Raw genomic sequence first — 21,550 nt, forward strand, 5'->3', positions numbered from 1 at the left:
TTGCACTAGGCTGTAAATTCTTTAGGCCTTTCCCTTACCTGTGTTTGTACAGGACGCCACCCAATGTGACCCCAAACTCTTTGGGGGCAGCTGTAAGAACTTCTGCTGGGAAAAGGGGTCAAAAATCAACTCTCTGATTCTACATTTGTGAGAGTTGGCAGCACTGCATTATCCCATACATATGACAGGGTGGGCAGGGGGGAGTTCAGAAAACAGAAGGTTTGAGAGCATGATTCAGATTTGTTTAAAAACATCTTTTGATTTTTGAGGCTCATTTCATGGGTTTTTTGAACTTTTGGGATGGGCAGAATTGCAGTATTTAAATAGAGTCTGGATTCACGGCCATTCTTCAGCTGCTTTGTATTGTTCTACTGGGACAAAGTGACAATAAATGCAACAGATCCAGTTCTGAGCGGTTATCACCTACGTTTCTCAGTTGGCATAGAGCTGCCATAGATGCAGTGACTGAGGTATCCCTCAGCAATCTCTAGTTGCCAGAACATTCTCTTTGCGTTGATGAGTGCTGGTGCAGATGAGAGCAGGCCAAAGGGGCACTCTAACCTGGCTCAGCAGACGAGCACAGTACAGTGTTGCCAGGACTGGGAAATACAAAAGGAACGCCTTTTTGCCTCATTTTCCCTTCAGCTTTGCAGATGGCCACAGATGAACAGAGGAAGCAAAGCTTCTAAGAGTTGATACTCACTTGACAGTAGCTATAACCTTTTTACCCCACACACACGTTCCTTCCCATTAATCCTAATGGAGATCATGTGGGTTACTCCATACTGTGTGCATGTGGGATGTATTTTTCTGGGACTGTGATGGGATAGTATTTTGACAATGCTCCATCTCTGCTTATCTCACATTAGCCTTTCTAACTCTGGCTTGTCATAAATGACAATTGATGCATTCTTCCTAAACCCTGGACCAATTAGTTGATAAGGAGCCTTGAAGTAGGGCTTTATCTGACAAATGAAGGAATGCAGCATAAGGTCTCTATCTCTGTCGTAAACCACTAATTAAAAACTTTTCTTAAAGTGTTAAGTCATTTAGCTACTTTCAAAATGTTTTTTAAACCGTCTGTTGGCTTCCTGAGACATGACAATTGGGAGATGAGTGCTGCAGTGAGTAGCTTTGTTTGGAAAGAAATTGACAAGACCCTAGATCAGTATTTTTCCAAGTAGGGATGACTCCAGACAAAATCAGTAGATCAGGAGAGTCTTGGGTCCCTCTCTACTTTAATTGCTTATTCAGTACAATCTAATGGCAATTACAGAGCTTACACAATTAACCAGTGTCAACATCCTGTTATGCAGAGGCCTGTACTTTAGGTTGTCAAAGGCACTGAAACCCCAGCTCAGTTCAATACATAAAATTGTTGGTAAACGTTAGCAAAATTTGAGGGGAAAGACTGGTACAAACTGAATGGCTTAACTAAAAGAACTATGCAAAGGGGTTTTGAAGGCTTGTAGTAAAGGTACAGATTTGGACATTGTATATTTGAAGATAAACTCCATGACACATCCAGGGTCTTTGTTGTCCTGGTAGTGAAATAATTTCTGACTAGATCAAGCCAGAGAGGGGAGATCACTGTCTCCAAAAGGTTAGGCTAAATCCTGAACAGAACATGGAATGCAAGTCTTGTGTTCCAGCTATCATCTTTTCTTAAGGAGTCATTTTCTTTTCCCACCCTAAATCTCCACTTGCCCATTTCTTTTTTTCACTTCTGGAGTTTACAAGAAAACCCTTTTTTTTCTGGAGAAATTCCAGTCTGAGTGGCCATCCTTTGTCATTCTCCTATTGCTACAGCAGTGCAGCCAATCAGTGCTGCTGCATGTCTTTCTCTTCACATTTTAGTTTTCCTTTCTGTATGTCCAAAAAATATTCTCTTGGTCCTGCAATCATCTTTGACCACCCCAAGAAAGGCAACCCCCTTGGTACATCCACATAAAAAGCTGTCTGGGGGATCTTGGAAGCAGAGGTTCATCACCTTTATCCAAGAGTTTGGGTTGTTTTGAAGTCAACACAGGCATAAATGCCTTGGGTGTTCCAGCACATTGCAGTTTAGTTCTCCCTTTTGCTGAAAGAGTCCACTTTCACATCAGAATGTCCGTGCACATTAAAACACAGGTTCTTCTGCAGTTAACTTCCAGGTTTGAGAACACATCGGCTGTGTCTAGACTGGCCAGTTTTCCAGAAAATCAGTCGCTTTTCCGGAAAAACTTGCCAGCTGTCTACACTGGCTGCTTGAATTTCCACAAAAGCACAGACTTCCTACTGTAAGAAATCAGTGCTTCTTGCAGAAATACTATTCTGCTCCCGTTCAGGCAAAAGTCCCTTTTGCGCAAAGCTTTTGCACAAAAGGGCCAGTGTAGACAGCTCGGATTTGTTTTCCGCAAAAAAGCCCTGATCACAAAAATGGCGATCGGGGCTTTTTTGCAGAAAAGCGTGTCTAGATTGGTCACTGACGCTTTTCCGCAAAAAGTGCTTTTGCAGAAAAGCGTCCGTGCCAATCTAGACGCTCTGTTCCGAAAATGCTTTTAACGGAAAACTTTTCCATTAAAAGCATTTCCAGAAAATCATGCCAGTCTAGACGTAGCCATCTTGTTTAAGACCTACCTGAATCATTGCACAGCCATCTCAGCTAGTCTCCCTTGGATATATGCAGGGTGACATCCTGGTCCATTGAAGTCAATGGGATAACTCCTATACAGGCAGTCCCCGGGTTACGTACAAGATAGGGACTGTAGGTTTGTTCTTAAGTTGAATTTGTATGTAAGTCGGAACTGGTACATATTGTAGGGGAAACTCTAGCCAAACATTTCTCCAGAGCTCACTTTTATTCTCCCACACCTCACTTCCCTCAGTCCTTTATTCTCAAGCTGAGGTGTCTGCTGAGAAAAGCCGCTCCGCGTCTCCCTGGTCTGCTGGGGGGGAGGGGGCGCTAGATTCGCATCTCCCTGGTCTGCTGGGGGGAAGCAGCTAGTGCGGGGTTGCTTCACCCCGTCTGTAAGTAGGGATCCGATGTAAGTCGGATCCATGTAACCCGGGGACTGCCTGAAGATTGCAATAGGGCTAGGATTTTGTAGGAGTGGGATTTTATATTTATACTTGCCAATTAGCCCATCATACAACGGGATTTTCAGGTCTCTCCTCCACGTCCTATTCCCTTTCTATCTCGGTCTTCTCTCCTGAGCCTCTGGTCTCTTGCTCCGTCTCTCTCTCCCCTCCTCCTACTGCCTCTCCCACTCTCTCTCTCTCTCTCTCTCAGCTCACCTCCATCTCCTGCCTCTCTCTCCATCTCTCTTTCTCTTCTCCTCCCCCTCCTGCCTCTCACTCTCCCTTTTTCTTCTCCTCTTCTCAGCTGGGCCACCGCAGGGGAGAAAGCGGCACAAGCGGCCATTTGGGCATGACGGTCCCCGTGCAGCACTCCTGTGCTGCATGGGGAGTGTGGAGCCCAAATGGCTATTTGCACCACTTGCTTCCGCATGGCAGCACAGCTGAGCAACTTACTATGAGTTCCAGCTGCCCCCCTGCACCATTTCCCTTCACCCCAGCACTGATCCTGCAGCCTCCCAGTTGTCCTCCACCTTCCCCTTCCCCTCATTCCCCCGCCCTGCCCCCGGCCAGGGTCTGTTCATGGCCAGGAGCAGGGTCTGGAGCTGCTCTCACGCCACTTGTCACTGCCCTGTCCCCCTTCGCCTTCCACCGTGGCACTCGGCTGACTTCTGCACCACTCAGCCGGGCCACAGCGGGGAAGCAAATGGAGCAAGCGGACATTTGGGATCCCCTGCAGAGGCCTGGCTGAGTGGCGCAGAAGTCAGCCGAGCGCCATGGCGGGAGGCGAAGGGGAGCGGGGCAGTGACGTACACTACCAGGCCCCGCTCCCTGGCCATGTAAGTCACAGCCCCGCTCCTCCTTCCCTCCCACCGTGGTGCTCGGCTGACTTCTGCGCCACTTAGCCAGGCCGCCGCAGGGGAGCAAGTGGCGCAAGCAGCTGTTTGGGCCCCGCACTCCCCATGCAGCATGGGGGTGCTACATGGGTCCACGAACCCCAAATGGCTGCTTGCGCTGCTTGCTCCCCCACAGCAGCCCAGCTCAGTGGTGCAGAAATCAGCCGAGCATTACAGCGGGAGGCAACAGCGCCGCCCAGAGGGAACAGCCAGAGTTTCAGCATTAGAGTCACAGACATTCGGTTACTATATATATGACTAGCCAATTAGCCCATCATAAGACAGGATTTTCAGGTCTCTCCTCCACGTCGGTCTTCTCTCCTGAGCCTCCGGTCTCTCTCTCTCTCTCTCTCTCTCTCTCCTTACTGCCTCCCTCCTCCCTCTCCACTCTCCTCCACCTCCTGCCTCTCTCTGTCTCTCTCTTTCTCTTCTCCTCCCTCTCCTGCCTCTCACTCGGGGAACCACGGAGACCAAACAACTGTTTGGGCTCCACGCTCCCCGTGCTACATGGGGAGCGTGGAGCCCAAATGGTCACTTGCGCCACTTGCTCCCCCATGGCTTCCCGGCTGAGTGGCACAGAAGTCAACCAAGTGCCACAGTGGGAGGCGAAGGGGGGCGAGGTAGTGACGTACATGGCCAGGCGGTGGGGCCTGGAGCCACTGTCACACCCCACATTACCGCCCCACCCCCCCTTCGCCTCCTGCCGTGGCACCCGGCTGACTTCTGCGCCACTCAGCTGGGCTGCCACAGGGGAGCAAGTGGCCATTTGGGTTCCCCCACTGTGGCCCGGCTGAGCATCACAGAAGTCAGCCGAGCGCCACAGCAGGATGCGAAGGGGGGTGGGGCGGTGACGTACACGGCCAGGCCCTGCACCCTGGCCATGTACGTCACCACCTGCCCCCCTTTCCTTCCCGCCGTGGCACTCAGCTGACTTCTGCGCCACTCAGCCAGGCTGCAGTAGGGGAGCAAGGGGTGCTGCATGGGGACTGTCGCACCCAAATGGCCACTTGTGCTGCCTTTTCCCTCACAGCGGCCTGCCTGAGCGGTGCAGAATTCAGCCGAGCGCCATGGTGGGAGGCAACAGCGCCGCGCGGAGGGAACAGCCAGCAGTTCAGCGTTACAGAGTCACAGACATTGGGCTACTATATATACGATTTCAGATTTAATAATGTAGCAATGTGTGACTTAATTTCATCCTGCCAGCCACCCTTTTTTGTGACCCTCTTGGGCAGTAGTCCCCAATGCAGTGCCTGCACAGCACATGAGTGGCCCCACCCCCAGGCGCGTGGCCCATGCATGGCACTGCCCCGGGCACATGGTGTGTTCACAGCCCCGGCCGCGTGGTACATGAGCGGCCCCGGCCGCGCAGCACAGGAGCAGCTCCGCCCCTGGGCACCCGGAAGCCCCAAAAGGTTGGGGACCACTGCTCTGGGGCATTGGTAGAAACGCATCTGACAGACTGCCGGTGTCTGTATTGATGTGAAGGCAGGGACAGACCATTAGACCCTTTAGTTAAACATACATTTCTTTGTTTTAAGGTTTAGTAAATAAGAGACAAGATCTTGTATTGCGTCTATGTTAATAAGATTAGAGAAATGTTGAAGGCCATAATGTGAACTGTTTTGATTACAAGATTTAGTAAGGTTTAATTTACAATGCTTTTTTATTGCTCAATATAAAACACTGTTGATTGTATACCTTTGAAGGTCTCTGTAAAAGACTTTGTGTGAATGAGGAATGTATGCATCAAAAAAAGATAAGGTATGAAGTTCATTGTTAAAACCAGATCGTCAAGAGAGGAGGGGTGAAGAAATTTAACTAGACTTATCAACACCAGAGAATCATCAACGTGCATCCATGATTAAGGAAGGGTAGATTGACAACCTTAAGGTGGAGGCTGGCACCCCTAAAGACAATTGATTAACTCAATCCAGGACAAGATGACCCTCTCAGAGGTGTTTTGGAATGTTAACATCAAAAGACAACACCAATTAAGGAGTAACTGGTCACAAACTGACATAGCAAAATCCATAGACTTCAACAGAGAAAAGGGACTGTAAGAACAGGGTGCTTTGCCATGGGACTTTAGGTTCGTCTTGTCACCAATTCCAGGAGCATCAGATCACAACCAACAAAGCCCGGCTCCCCTCTGCGATCAATCTGGCTGGCCACTAGATTGATCCAGACTCTGGACTGGTAACTATAACATCAACTGGCGGGACTGTGTGCATGGTGTGTGTATGTGTGGGTGACTGAAAAGCATATGCTAACTGTTGTATTCTTAATAAATGCAGTGTGCTGCCTTCTCCCCTATAAAAGATCTCATGTGCTTTGTATGGGCATAACATTTTCACTCACAACATGTAGATTCCTGTCCAACTTATCCCAGTAGACAATTAAAACTTGTTTTGGGGATGAAAGCTTGGGTACTCATTTCTTTAACTTTTCTGTCTTGTTTTACTTGCAGACCCTGCTTTGAAATGCAGAATAAATAAAAGCAGACATTTGATTATCCAAACACTAAATTAAAAATCCCAATACAACAAAGCCTACTTTCTTAAATATTAGTTGAAGTATTATGATGGTGTTGCTTTGTTGATGAAATAAAGGTAATAACATTCTCTCTCTAGGCAGCAAACACACTTTGAGTAGCATAGTAACACACTTTAAGCAAATTTGTGATCATTTTTTGTGTGTGTACTATTTTGAGAGAGCTGGAATAATTTTTAAATCAAAAACACTTTTCAAGCCTATTATCTTTTTCAGATCCCTGTGTCTCTGGCAAATCTTCTGGATTCAGTTTATTGCCTTCCACTTTACATGTTGAACAATATTCTTTAATTTACAATTTTTACAAACTAATGTAAATATCTCGAGTGTTGTAGTGCTGTTTTTCTGCATTAGTGTCATTGACTTTAGTTTAAATCTGAAGAAACATCACTGATTTGAAGTAAAACTATAAATATAGCTATATTGGCTCAGTCCATTCCTTTGTTAGTTTGCACAATGCAGTATGTTCTTTCACTCCTCTGATACTTAAATTACTGCATGGACTGATAAATTAGCAATCACTTTTGAAAAGTCTGACATTTGTATTACCAGTGTAGGAATTTCTCAGTGTGTAGTCAGCAGATTTATCATAGCTTGCTAAGTAGCCATTCTTCCACAATGTCTGGAAATCTGATCTGCTTACATTTTGGTGGTCTTAAAACAGTGCTTATTTGCTGAAAATTCCAGACTGCATAATTATGCCCTTTTTGTAGTGGTTGTACCCACCTTTCTTAGTTTCCTCATCAGTTTTCCGTAGGATATCAAAATCACAAGTAATGGTAGTATGAAACAGGTGGTGAAGAATGTAATAATGTAGGTATGATCATTATAGGCTCCTGAATACCTGTATAAAACACAAAATATAATATATTTTTAATATTACATTACTTCCTCAGTTTGTTTCAAGAATCCTTTCATATCCCTCTTTTCTCTGTGTGACCTTGCTTAAAAAACAAATCTTGCATGTTATGCTTTTGTTAACAAGGCCAATGTTTTTGGAGATAATAGAATCATAGAATCCTAGGGATGGAAAAGACCTTAGGAGGCCATTGAGTCCAGCTCTCTGCCCTAAGCGGGACCAACCCCAACTAAATCATCCTAACTAGATCAGTATAGTCTACCAAGACACCAAATGGCAATATCAATTTCTCTCACATACAGATATATTTTATAAATAGAATGTAATTACAAAACATTTAGTGATCCTTTGAAATGCAGGCACTTACCTGTTAAATTTTCTGGTCTAGATTTTTCAAAGGGTACACAGTGCATATCATGCTCTTTTGCCAGTGCATAAAAATTACCATGTATTCTGTGGGCAAATACCTCTGTGCATGCACAAATCAGGGCTTGAGCACATAGTGGAGTTTGTGTGAGCACAAACATGACACACATAAATAGGCATGCAATCTAGTGTGTGTACTTTCAGGCTCTAAGTTTTGTTCTTTCACTGATCTACTATGGGAATTATCTTACCAGTTGGGTTCACAGGTAGTTCCAATTTTGCTGGTGGTGTAGCTGCTCCAGCCCATGGTAGGAGGAATGGTCCAGATGAAGGAGAAGAGCCACACAAAGGTAATGCCCAGGGCTGCATGCTTTCCCCTCAGGCGCATATTTCCCAATGGACGACAGATCACAATGTACCGCTCAAAAGCCAACAGAGCAAGAGACCAGAGACCAACAATTCCTGTAATGAAAATGCACAACTTGGTCAAAAAGAGAACATTACAAGGCCATCTTACCAGCAGATCAACAAGCAAATGCCATCTCACATCACAAGCCTTTACTATTAGTTCAAGCTGAGGTTGGATGTGTAAAAATGTTACCCCATATTTGAGTTTCATGTTGTGTGTGTAAAAGATCTTAGACTGCACTACAGCTTTAGCCTGCTGTATGCTCATTTAGCAACTCAACCCATAGTATGTCTTGCTTAATTGCATCTGATTTCGCCTCTTGTTCATTGTGTGCCACAGAAAGATTTTCTTATCAGAGTGCAAAGGCAGTCATGCGTGGCTTGTATGAATTAATTGGGTAAGCTCTGGCTAAAATAGCTGACTTTTGGAAAGTCTGAAATAGATGTAGCCCATTTGTAACTCAGACTTCTTATAAGCAGCTGACCCTACCCCAAGGAACCATTCTGCAACCCATGAATTGTAGATATACCCCATTCCTTGCCACTAGACGTATACCTCATGCACTAAGGATGCAGAGTAGTAAGGGTAGGAGCTGTCATGGGAGACCTAGACCACCCATAAGTCCCCTGCACACCAGACCTACAAGTAAAACCAGTCATGGTGGGGTTCAAGGCCTTGTGATGAACTTGGGATTCATTAAGTCACAAACCAGATGAAGAGAAAGGAATAAAATTTTAGTTAACTAAACTAGAGAATGTCTGTAGTGATTTGCAAGACAGATATCATAATTCCTATATTCATAATTCAGTCCCTTATGAGGGAGTGTCTCTAAATTGTAATGTTGCACAAACATATTTCTACATCTTCCCTCTAAAAGAAAAATAACTTTTACACGTATATTATACTAGAAGAGTCACCCAGCATTACTTGGAACAAGTTTTGTTTTTCTTCATTTAAATCATTGTTCTGGGGTGGGGCTAGAAATAAGGGTTTCAGTATGCAGCCTTCCCTGGGGTGAGAGGACATGCATCCCTCTCTCACCGCAGCTGCTTGGAGCCAGGTAAGAAGGGCCTGTCCATGGCCATTACAGCTGCAGCGGGTACAGTGAGGGGAGGGGTGCATGTCCCCCATCTGAGGGACCAGATAGGCACACATACAGACAGACAAAGGGTATGTCTACACTTGCACTCTAGTTCAAACTAGGGATGCAAATGCAGGCATTCACAGGCATTCAAAATAGTCAATGAAGTGGGGATTTAAATATCCTGCACTTCATTAGCATGATCTCGCCGGCACGTTACTCCGAATGCCAGCTGATTTGAAAGTGAAAGTGTGCACCAGGATGCGTTAGTTTGAACCAAACCCCTCATTTTTTGAGGAGTAACATTAGTTCAAACCAAGGAGTTTGGTTCGAATTAATGCGTCCCAGCGCACACTTTCATTTTTGAATCAGCTGGCATTCAGAGTAATGTACTGGCGCGATCATGCTAATGAAGCATGGGATATTTAAATCCCCACTTCACTGACTATTTCGAATGCCTTCATTTGCATTCCTAGTTTGACCTAGAGTGCAAGTGTAGACATACCCACAAACACTCTGTAAGAGTAGCTGTCCCTTTCTCCACCCCTACCCTGTGCTGTCTCAGTGGGATTATAGTGGTCCTGGTCCTCATCTCTGCCCCCTGTGGTTATTCTACAGTATAACTGTCCCTCCTGCCAGACCCTTCCCTTTTCATTTTATGAGAATCAAATTCCAGTCCCATTCCATTGTCTGAAGTTATAAGAAATATTATTCAGACAAAACATCCCATGATCTCCCATCTCTTATGTAGAGTGTGCCAGAGGATTTACACCTCTATGATTCAGAGCCAAAAAAATAACACTAATGAATTTCTGCATCCAAGGTCTTACATGCGTAAATAAAGAATCTGGTGGCATGCTAGAGGCTACCCCTGATGAACCGTGTCTAGTCCACCCATAGTATAGACCTTTCCACAAATCCATTCCATTGGGAGTAATTTGAACTTCATATTTTATGATTAAAATCCCAATCAGTGGCAAATTAACTAAAATCTGCAGTGAAAAATTGCAGCACCTTATTCAGAGAAACTTCATCTGTAATTCCATGTATTGAAAACTTTCCCTTCAAGTTGGCTATCACTGACTTACTTTGAGTACTGTGCCATGTGCAAACTTCTGGATATAGGGAATAATAATCTGTGACTATTAAATAATTTTTGAGTTGTTCGGTAAATAAGTCAGTGCCTACTTTCTTATAAGGCCTTTGTGGTACTGTGTGGTGTCTCAGTAGCTCTGCCTGCTAACATGGCTTCTAGTTCAAGCATGAAAAGCAGTTTCCTACTGCACTGGTAATCTCATGTTTGATCTGCAGTCAATACATCACCTTTCATGCCTGCTGCTTGCTCTTTTCAATTCCTAAATGACCCTGGGGGATCTTCTATAGCATTTCTTTCTGGGGATTTATTGGTATTACAACCTCACTGCCCTTGAAAATCACTCTGTCACAGTAAGTTCGTATCTGCAGTTCCAACAGTCTCTTATACTTGGACAGCAGCTGCATAGTTCTTCAAGCCACTCTTTAATGATCACATTAAGGATTCCCAATGGTTCATCTTCCTCCATTTCCCCTCTTATTTGTTGCAGTTTTTTTGTTAGCTATAGGAATTGACTTTACAATCAGATCTACCCAGACTTGCATCTCTATTTTTAAGATCTTCTCTGGTTTCTTAAAGAGAGTTACCAAACTGGAAAGTGCATTGCAGTAAATATGAATGTTCTGCTTGTGTTCGTCATAACCCAGTCATACTCTTGCTGCTTCATTGTCACTGTTTTAATACTTAAGATACTTTCATTTAGAGGTTTGCCAAATAATGCTATGGGGGGCTTGCAGTCTATTTCAACATCCACTATCTGGCCATAAATATATTGCTTGACTCTCTTACAGGCAAACAATATTCCTAAAATCTCCTTCTCAGTCTGGGCATATCTGCTTTCCACATCGATCAGTGATTTGGATTTGTACATTGCTGGTTGCCAGCACTCATTGGGTTTCTGTAAAATCACTGCACCTAATCCAGACTAAGAAGCATCTGCTGAAATTTTAATATGCCTGCTTGGTGCATTGAATTTCAATGCTGGCTCTTGTGTGAGTTGCTGTTTCAAACCTTCCCATGATTCCTCCTATTCTACATACCAATACCATTCATTTTTATTTTCTTCAAAGCTGCTGCTTTTGTAGATAGACTAGATATGAGTAGTCTAAAATAATTAACATTCCCAGCAACTGTTGGACATCTTTTTTTGACTGGGAACACAGCATCATTTCACTAGCTGAAACCTTCTGCTTGCCAGATTTTACACCCTTGCTGGAAATAATATCTCCAACAAAAGTCAATTCTGGAATCCCTAAAACACAGTTGTATCCCAGTGTAACTGCAGAGAGGCAGAATCAAACCTGGAATCTCTGGAGCATAGTGCATGAGCCTCTACAGCTTGAGCAACAGAGCCAGCTAGTTCCTAGCTAAGGATGTAGCGTGCACTCATTTTTATCTCTCACTGTAAGTGATATAAGTGCCACTATGTGTGACTGTGAACCACACCCAGTAGGAGTCTGTAATAATGCTGTTCTTTAGTTGAACCCCAGATTATGATATCATTAATTGCTGTATCGAGACCATTTATATTTATATATCACAGGTACAGTTCTGTGGTACACTTCTGGGGCTGAAGGGTAGACATAATGTCTCATTTGGAAGATTCTTCAATATGCATAATTTTGAGCTTTTTTTCCATTAATTGTTGCTGCCAGAATTCTGAGGAGACATCCAACTTACTGAAATGTGCATTCGCAAGTTGAGTAATAACCTCTTGTCTAGATGGCAGTTTGATATGTTCTCCTTTTATAGCTTTATTGAGGCCTCTCAGATTTCAGTCTAGGTCAGCGTTTCTCAAAGTGGTCTGCAACATCACTTTGAGAAACCTGTTAACTGGCCACACCAATTTGTTTACTTACTGGCGTCCACAGCTATGGAGCCTCGTGGCTCCTATTAGTTCCGTTTAACCATTTTCAGCCCAGGAGTGCTACGGGAAGTAGCAGTCAGCCCATGCCACTTCCCATGGCTCCCCTTGGCTGAAAACAGCAAAATGGAGCCAATAGGAGCTGCAAAGCTCTGTGGCCACAGCACCGGTAAGTAAAAAAATCAGAACTGCCAGTTAACAGGTTTCTCAAAGTGGTTTCACGAACCACTTTGAGAAATACTGATCTAGGTGTAGCTGATTGTTGCTTTTCTCCACAGTGACTAGGGAACTGACCCATTCTGTTGACTCCTTCAGGGTTTTTTTTTCTATTAGATGCATTGCTTCTATTCTTGTGAGTTCAGCCTTAAGTTTATTATAGGTTCAATTAGCACATTTCTACATGGATGGATAACTGGAGGGATTTGCTTGTTTATCTGAATTGTATGTTCACCCTGCAAGCAACCAATCCTTGAAACGAATTATGATATTCCTAAATGATTGCCTCATAGACAGGTTAAGTATGATCTTGAAATGAGAGCACCCACCAGACTGAATTTTTCACAGGCAGCCAGGCCTAAAATTGGTGTCACTTGCTTCAATAATACAGGCCTGCTGATGGGGGTGGAGTTTAGGAAGGGGAAGGGACAACAAAATGGGCAACTGCCACAGGGCCTAGTGATACAAAATGACCCGGGGCTTCACCCGCTACCACATTTGCTACAGCGGTGACGGGGGCTAGAGCCATAGGCGCTTCAAATTGCCACAAGAACATCAGGTGGCGCATTTTAGGTGGTGCTCAGGGTGGCTGGGTGGGGACCCAGTTCTGAGGACTGGCTGCCCCAACACGTTCCCTTGTGCCTGAGGCCCCACCCCTTTCAGGAGTACAGAGCTGACCTCCTCCTCTCCCACCCACACAGCCCCTGTTTCTTTATATTTGATGCTAGCAATGTGCCTCCATTTCACTGGTATATTTGTTTCAAAATAACCAATGACATGTCTATTTTTTGGTCCTCGTTTGGTCTATTTTCAGTCCCTCATAATCTTATTCAGACAGATTATTAGCCTGAGCTCCCATGTCCAGTATGAGTGGAATAATTGCTTCATTCATTTTCATTGACAGCAGCCCGTCCATCTCATCAGCTTTGCTTGATCCTGGCATGTCCACATGAAATTCCTCAGCCAGGTTTTCAATTACATGCACTTGACTTTTCTGGAATTTGCAGCATTTTGCAAAATAATTATTTTTTCACACTTATGTCAGAATTTCCCAAAAGCAAAATGTTTGGGGCCTTACTGAGATCCAAATCTTCGGTCTATGCCCACTCTCCAGGCTAGCAGTGGTTTTATAGCTTTTCATAGCTTCACTTTTTTTAATTTGACCTTTTTCACTAAATTCTTCTGTAATCATGTCTACACTGCAGGGGTGGGAGGTGTTCAAAAGAAGGTATGCAAATTGCACTCACATTTGCATATCTTCTTCCGATTCTTTTCTTGGAAGAGGTTTTTCTGATATTTGGTCTGCCTACATGGGGCCAAATGTCAGAAAAAAAACCTCTTTCAAAAGCCCCCTTTTTCCTCATAAAACTAGGTTTACAAGGGCTTTCAAAAGAGGGGGGGGTTCCGACATTTGGCCCCATGTAAACAGGTCAAATAATGGAAAAACCTCTCCTGGAAAAGAATAGGAAGAAGATATTCAAATGAGCATGTGATTTGCATACCTTCTTTCGAAGAAAAAAAACCTTGCAGTGTAGCCGTAGTATGTGGATACACCCTTCTGATGAATTCAGATTTTTGGTTTGTGCTTCTGTATTTTCTGCTGCCCTATTTCTAACTTTAAAAAAAGTTAAATCCTTTTCAGGGAACAGTCTCTCTCTTTCTTTCTCTCTTAACACATTGTCTTTAATGCCACAAATTATTCTGTCTGTAAGTGGCAACTCTGTGAACTCACCAAAGACACAGGTTGTACTTAGTTTTCTTAATTCGGTCACATATTGCTCTATAGTGTCATCTGGTATATAAAAAATTGTCTCTTTACAGGTTTCATTTCTTTCTGGCATGCTGTGTTCCTCAAATTTAGACAATATTGTACTTAACTTCATGCTTTCACTTTCTTCAAACCTAAAGTTACTGTAAATAACCAGTGTGTCTTCACTAACAACACGCAAACAGGTTGATTTCACTTTATCAATTTTTATCTTCCCTAGTGGAAGACAAATGCAATTTATATCTCTGACAGAGTTTTTTCCAGTTCTCAACAATATTGCCTGACAATTGGAGACTGAGTGGAGGTTGCAACACAACCATATTTGACTTTCTTACCTTTTTAAGCTAGACAAGCTACCATTGTGCTCATAAAATACAGCCAAATGTTCTTCTGTTGTTTAATTCTCCATGTGCTTCCTCTGCTTTCATTTCAAACATTTCAAATTTTAATCTCACAATTACTATAGTCATTTTTTTATTCAGCAGTTCTGACACCATGTAATGATCTTGGGGTTCATTAAACAAAAAAACCGTGAATGAGAAAGGAAGCTACTGTATATCATTTTTATTTTTATAAAAACTGTAAGTGTCTGTGGTGAACTGATGTACACAGGTACAGAGTCCTCAAATCTCATCCCAGGGCACACATCAAAATTTCTATATTCATAATACTGTCCCCTTAACAAGGAGCTTCTCTAAATAGCAATTTTGCACAACCATATCTCAACATAGTGTTACCAGACATCCTATTCTGAAAGGGACAGCCCTATATTTAAGCCCTGCTGGAGGTGTCCAAACTTTTTTCTTAAAAACAGGCAAGTAGTCCCATATTTTCTATCTTCCCCACCCCATCAGATTCAGTACCAACAGATTCTGACAGGATCCCTGCTCACAGGATCCCTCTTCGCTGGCGCCTGCCCGCTGAGGATGTTAGTGGTTAACTAGTTACTGGGTGATGCTTACTAGTTAACCAGCAGCTTGGCTGGACTGCAGCAGCTCCCCACCCACCCACAGTGTATAGGAGACCTGGCCTGGCCCAAGCAGTCCCCAACCCTGGCAAGCACAATCTGGCCAGAGTAGCCCACAGCTTGGTGGGCCCTGTTGGGGTGGAGCAGCCAGACCATGGGCTAGGGGTGCTCCAGTGCAGCTGGCCCCATCATGCCACAAGTGTGTGTGGGGGAAGGTTCCAGCTTACCCAGAGCAACCCCCGCCCATGGCAGAGTCCACTCCAGCTCAGCGAGGCCTGACACACTCCATCCACCAGTTAAGTGGTTAATGGTTAAATAGAACATTTAAGCAGTTAACAGATTAAATGGGATTTCACATCACTACTGCCCACCAGTGGTGCGAGGCAGGGTCCAGCAGCCTGCGGTGGGTGTGGGTGTGTAAGGTTGGCGACAGGGCAAAGATGCAAAAGTCAGGGCTGGCTGCTCCCCCAGCTGGTCTGTCCATGCAGCCCTTGCTATGTGCCAGCTCTTGGCCAGCAGGGCCCCGCCCTCCCGTCCTGTTTCTAGCCGGCACTCACTATCACTATGAGCTGTAGTGGCTGGTAACTGTAGGCAGGGGCGGCCCGTCCATATAGGAGAACTAGGGGGTTGCCTAGGGCACCAAGTTAAATGGGGTGCCCAATGGTGGCACAATATCATTGAGGGGTTTGGAGGTAGGGGTGCCGATTGCATGGTTCGCCTACGGTGCCCATTGCTGACAGCTAGACTAGGGCCGCCCCTGACTGTAGGCAGGCACCAGGTGGCACCCAGTTATATGTTGTCTCTGCTGCCTGTCCATTGGCCCTTTACAGGTGCCCCATCTCTCTCTGTTTTCTTCCTGCTTTGTCCTTTCGCCACCAGCAGCCCATTGCTGCTCTTTATGCTCCCCAGTGGGACTAGGGTTGCCAGAGGGTATCAAAAAAAATACCGGACAAAAAAACGCTGGGGAAAATTTGTCGAGCAAAGTGGCAGGGAGACCGGGGCGGGGGGGGGGGGGGAGGGGAAGGAGGCAGGATTTGGGAGGTTGGGCCGAAATGCAGTCGCAGTCCCTTTAATTGCTGTGTGTCCCGAGTGAGCTTCTGTCGGGCACTGAGCCGGGCCCGGGAAAAGCAGAAAAACTTCCTTATATGTCTGGTATTTTCTCAATTTGTTTACCAGACACACAGTCCAAAAACAGGACTATCCCGTTCAATACCAGACACCTGGCAACCCTAAGTGGGGCATGTCTCATTCCCTACATTGTGCAGAGCACCAGCCCTCAGTGGATATGCTCAGCTCACCAGCAGCTAAGGAAGCCAACAGCCTCCATGGGCCCCTGGTGAGGGGGTGGCTCTGTGCCCCCATAAAAGTCAGAGCCTTGGGTGGAAGGGGTAGGGCAAGGGGCTACTAGCCCTCAGCACCTTCTGGACCACAGCACATTCTCCCCCAGCCCTCAGTGCCACCCAGAGTACACAATGTTGCATCCATGCCTCCCTAGGCCTGGCCCTGGGGCAATTGCTACCTCCCCTTCCCCCCATCAGCAGACATGTCATCAGCCTGAGCAGTGATCTCCTTCCTTTCCCCACTGCCTCTGGCTGGACTGGTCCCTTAGGAAATCCCAAGACCTTCTGGCCTGGGGCACTAGCCAGAGAGAACCAAGCCCTATGTGTGCCAAAGCTTCACATAGCACTGGCATGGGGCAAACTCTCTGTCCCTCAGCTAAGATCCAGAGTGGGAGGGAGTAGCGGTTTCCAGCCTGTTCCTGATCAAAAGCTGCAAACTACACAGCAGCTCCCTAGGGAAGGAATTTAGCATCTTCTTTGCCTCCCCCAAGTTATCCTGGGTCCTGCCCCCAGAAGGCATGAAGCTGCTCTAACTCCTAGGAACCCTCCCTTGCTGAGCCACCTCTCTAGCCAAATTCTTTGGTGACTGAAATCTCTGCAGTCGGATTCCTGATATACAATGCATCCTTAGGGCTTAACCCTTTCCTGTCCATACTTTAGCCAGGGCACAGCAGGCATCTGGCTTATGTTTATGTCCAACAGCAGCTTGGAGATGTTAGCTGCTATTCTAAACTGTGCATACAGGAAGGAATGTGCTCTGCAAAGACTCGGGTCAGGTTATCCCTTTTCCTCCCCCCTCTCCTCCCACCATCCCTTGCAGCTGGAAGCAGCTCCCATCTCATCCCTTCCCTCCCACAGGGCTGAAAGGCTGCTGCTGGCCATGTTCTGGTGAACTCTGGCATAAATCTGGGAGGGGAAGAACAGGAATATGACCCTGTGTGTCTCCCTCATGTGTTGCCTTGGCAGGTGCAGTTAGTCCCAACTTCCCTCATGCTATCTGGCAACTTTTAGAATGGGCAAGCTGTTGGTGGAGGGCAAGGGACCTTACTTATGGGTCACTAACTGCAGGCTACTCTCATCAGTCAGTATGGATGGTTTCAACTACACACTAATATTTCTGACTTCACTCTCTAGCACTGTCCTTGAGTACAAGAGCTGACCTGATTAGGAGATTACCACTGCTATGCGACTTCAGAACAATGATACCTAGCTATAAAACAGCAAAGAGAAAAAAGAATGCAGAAATTGCTTTACTTTGTGTTACCTATCAGCTCTGTGTTCTGGGAAACCAGGGTATAGTTACCTGTCAGCACTGTGTTCTTGGGGAACTAAGGCATGATACTCCATGGAGAATACCTACTCACTGTCCCCCTGCTCCCCTCTCCCCCTACGCTTGAACCAAAGAGAAACAATGAAAAGGCAGGGGAAGACGCACCTAAACCCCACCAGACAAGGGTGACAGAATTAAGGAAACACCCCTACCTTTATCTGTTTCGATGTTAGGAAATATATATACAGAATGGAGAACAACACTTCCAAAGCACAGACTGCACTGAACTATGGGATACTGAAAGCAGAAAAGCTCTATCTGGTGGGCAATCCCTACTCTGCATGATAATAAACCCACGTCTGCTCACACCCAAATCAGTATTTATCAGACCAATTGTAGCAATAGATCCTCTATTGATATCCAAAATACTGAAACTGCCTAGTTGCATTATGAGCTTTCTCAAGGAACAACACCCATAGCCAGGAATGATCAATTTCTATTGTCTAGCCTTAACAAAACTTTAGAATACTCCCTTGAATCATCTGTTTACCCAGTGCTTTTATTGTTAAAAAAATAATAATAATAAAGTGCCGGTACGCCAGGGGAAAGTTGTACACAGTACTGTCACAAAAAAAAGCACTGTGTTTACCCATAAACAAATCCAATGTTCCCCTTGAACCATTGTTATGTAGCTACAAAAACTCATACCCTTGCTCAAGAAAAGTGTTCTGATGCCTGGATCTAAACTAAAGTCTGCATCAGTTTCATTGGGACTTCATCTGATCCTGCTGAGGGCTCTAGTCTGCTCTGCCTGTCTCCAACACTCTGGACCCCAGCTATCATCACCATCTGGGACTCCCCGATCAGTTCAAGCTTCATGGAGTGCTGAGATCTCTCTCTCCCACACACACACCTACCCCCTACCACCTCTCTCTAGGTATAGCCTCCTGACCCTGCCTTATGTGATCAGTTATGGTTTGCTAGCCCTAACACCTGTAATTAGAGTTTTAAAAAACAGTTACAATATTAAATCTAACTTGTTTGTTTTCCCCTTCTATGGTTACTACCTAGAATTAAATAACTTTCATTGTTAAGCTGGTTGCTTTTTTCTTTTTCTCTCTTGCTCACACTCTCAGGGGTGTTGTTTTGGCTTCCCCATTCACTCTGCAACAATGCTTCTTGTATCTAAGCTAAAGATCCCTATAGTGCCCCAAAATCCTGTGGGGTGTGCTCATCAAATAAGTTATTAGCAGAACAGTTGTGGTGTGAAAGTGGTGATAGGAAGGTGCTAAACTGGGGGATGTATGAGGTTGGCAGCTTAATGTGCTGTTAAACTCAGCTCACTGAGTCCAAGGACACATGATGGTCACAGCTTGGCATTGCTGAGCAACCCAACCTACTGAGTCCAGGGACATATAAGGGGTCAGCTTTTGAGTGCTGATTAATTGGTCCTCTCAGACATGCTCTGTTAATGGATGTGAGTGTCTGTGTATTCGTCTGATTCTAGGGTGGGAAGAACCCAGTCCTGGGGAACATAGTTCCTGCAGAACAGCTCCATTGGGAGGGAATTGGCAGCAGGGAGAATACAGCTCCATATGAGAGCACAAGCAGCACACTGATAGAATTATTAACCTCCTCTCTCTCCCATAAGAGTAACCCGAGGAATGAACATATCCTAGAGTAACAGGCAAGTCCGGTAACATTTGTGTATGGGAAGCCTCATTTTAATTTTCTATCTGGGCTGGAGAACTGGGAGATGACAGGAAGTATTTAAGGAGTAAGGCTATAGCTTGCTAGGCTTCCTATTACTTTTTAGTTTTTAATAGACTTCTTATGTCTAGTAAAATAACACCCTAAGAAAGGGACATGAAAAATGGCTGATTTGAGATAGGTACTGTAGAAATCAGTTTCTGATCTATGTCTGCAAAGCTATATAGTATGTCAGGGTATGTCTACAGTACCCTCCTAGTTCGAACTAGGAGGGTAATGTATGCATACCGCACTTGCTAATGAAGCCCGGGATTTGAATTTCCCGGGCTTCATTAGCATAAGCGGGGAGCCGCCATTTTTAAATCCCTGCTGCTTCGAACCCCGTGTAGCGCGGCTACACGGGGCTCGAACCAGGTAGTTCGGACTAGGGTGCCTATTCCGAACTACCGGTACACCTCATTTCACGGTGTACCGGTAGTTCGGAATAGGCACCCTAGTCCGAACTACCTAGTTCGAGCCCCGTGTAGCCGCGCTACACGGGGTTCGAAGCAGCGGGGATTTAAAAATGGCGGCTCGCCGCTTATGCTAATGAAGCCCGGGAAATTCAAATCCCGGGCTTCCTTAGCAAGTGCAGTATGCATACATTACCCCGCTAGTTCGAACTAGCGGGGTAGTGTAGACATACCCTCAGAGATTAGTATGTCAGAGATTAGTATTGCAACACTATCACAATCCTGCCCAAACTATAGGAAGATACTCATACAATAAGATGTTTCACTATGAAAACATTTTTAATTATTTGTGAACAGATAACGTGCTTTCCCACACACACACCTACACCATGCAAATTGTTAACTATTGTTGATAAAATATTTTACTACAATTTTGTACAAAAAAAATTAACCAAGCATATGTTAAAGATACTGATCTACTATGTGAACATTCAATGAGCAACATGCGCTCAGCAAGGCACAACACCTTCAGAATATTATTTATTGGAAAGAGGTAGTGAAATCAGTTGCATGTAAAGTCAGTGACTTTATAAAGTTGCATGGTACAGAATGACTTTGATGTTCCTCTTTCATTCTAATCCTACACAACACAGACCTGAGTCCGCAGGAAACTTCTTTTCTTAGGGCGTCTAAGACATGAACATACAAGATAAACAAAATTAAGCTTACCAAAGAACGTGATGGCAAATCCTTCCAGTACACAAGCCCAATGTCCCATATAAAAATAGCCTTTTATATTGGTAAAAAAGCTGATCGTGCCACCAATCAATGAGACCAGAAAATCAGCAATAGCCAGGTTTACTATAACATAATTGACAGGTTGTCTCAACTGCTTGAACTTAAAAGTCACCAGTATGACAGCAAAATTCTCAGCGAGTGACAGAGATGTCACCAAAAACATTAATGCAGCCAGAAGCTGGAAGTTCCAGGGTTGGATGAATTCTAGCGGATGGTGGAAGGAATCCCAGGGTGTGGTGCTTTCAGTGGGATCAGACTGCAGAGACTCATTTTCAGGTGCTCTGAACACATCCATTTCTTCCTCTCTCTCTCTCCCTCTCACCAGAGAAAAGAAGGGTTTCAGATAGTATATGATTTTATAAGGGGTAGATATTCAGGTTAAAAAGAGGAATTTGCTATCCCCACCAGACATTTAAACAAAAGCTCCATGGATCTTGCTTTTCAAATGAAGCCTAGCAAGTAAAACTTTTAGCTAGAGGAAAGTTTAGTGCTGAGCATGGGAAGTGGGAACAAGTCCAAGCAGGTGGATCTCAGACAAGCAAAGCACTCTTTCTCTCACTGCAGCGTTCCTGTGTCTGCAACAAAGCCCAGCTACAGGAGCAGCAAGATTTTTCCTTCCCACACAGCCAACAGCAATACAGCAACACACCTCTGATCATCACTGTTCTGTGGAGGAAGATGAGGCTGTGGCTGGAAAACCTGCCTGCCTGCCAGCCTTGTAAAAATGAAACAACCCCTTTGTTAATGAGGGAGGGGTGATCATCCTCATATCTGTCACTGCTGGAAGCACAAGGGAGTCCTGGAGCCTCCTTTCTACTTCCCTCTGCTTGAGAGAGGGCAGACCTGACAATGTT

At 45.0% G+C, this 21,550-nt stretch overlaps 1 protein-coding gene across 1 annotated transcript in view; it reads right to left on the minus strand.

Moving 5' to 3' along the window:
* LOC102446969 (opsin-VA-like) overlaps positions 1-21,050 on the minus strand; it is a 37,986-nt gene extending 16,936 nt beyond the window's left edge. Inside the window, exons 1-3 of the mRNA XM_006136623.5 lie at positions 20,628-21,050; positions 7,980-8,190; positions 7,230-7,347 (exon numbers count right to left, since the gene is read on the minus strand). Of these exons, the coding sequence (XP_006136685.2) occupies positions 7,230-7,347; positions 7,980-8,190; positions 20,628-20,991 (693 nt within the window). The 5' untranslated portion in view covers positions 20,992-21,050. The remainder of the gene's footprint in view (positions 1-7,229; positions 7,348-7,979; positions 8,191-20,627) is intronic.
* Positions 21,051-21,550: the final 500 nt, after the last annotated feature.

The sequence above is a fragment of the Pelodiscus sinensis genome, chromosome 8 (assembly GCF_052426305.1).
Source record: "Pelodiscus sinensis isolate ZL-2025 chromosome 8, ASM5242630v1, whole genome shotgun sequence".
Taxonomy (NCBI): Eukaryota; Metazoa; Chordata; order Testudines; family Trionychidae; genus Pelodiscus; species Pelodiscus sinensis.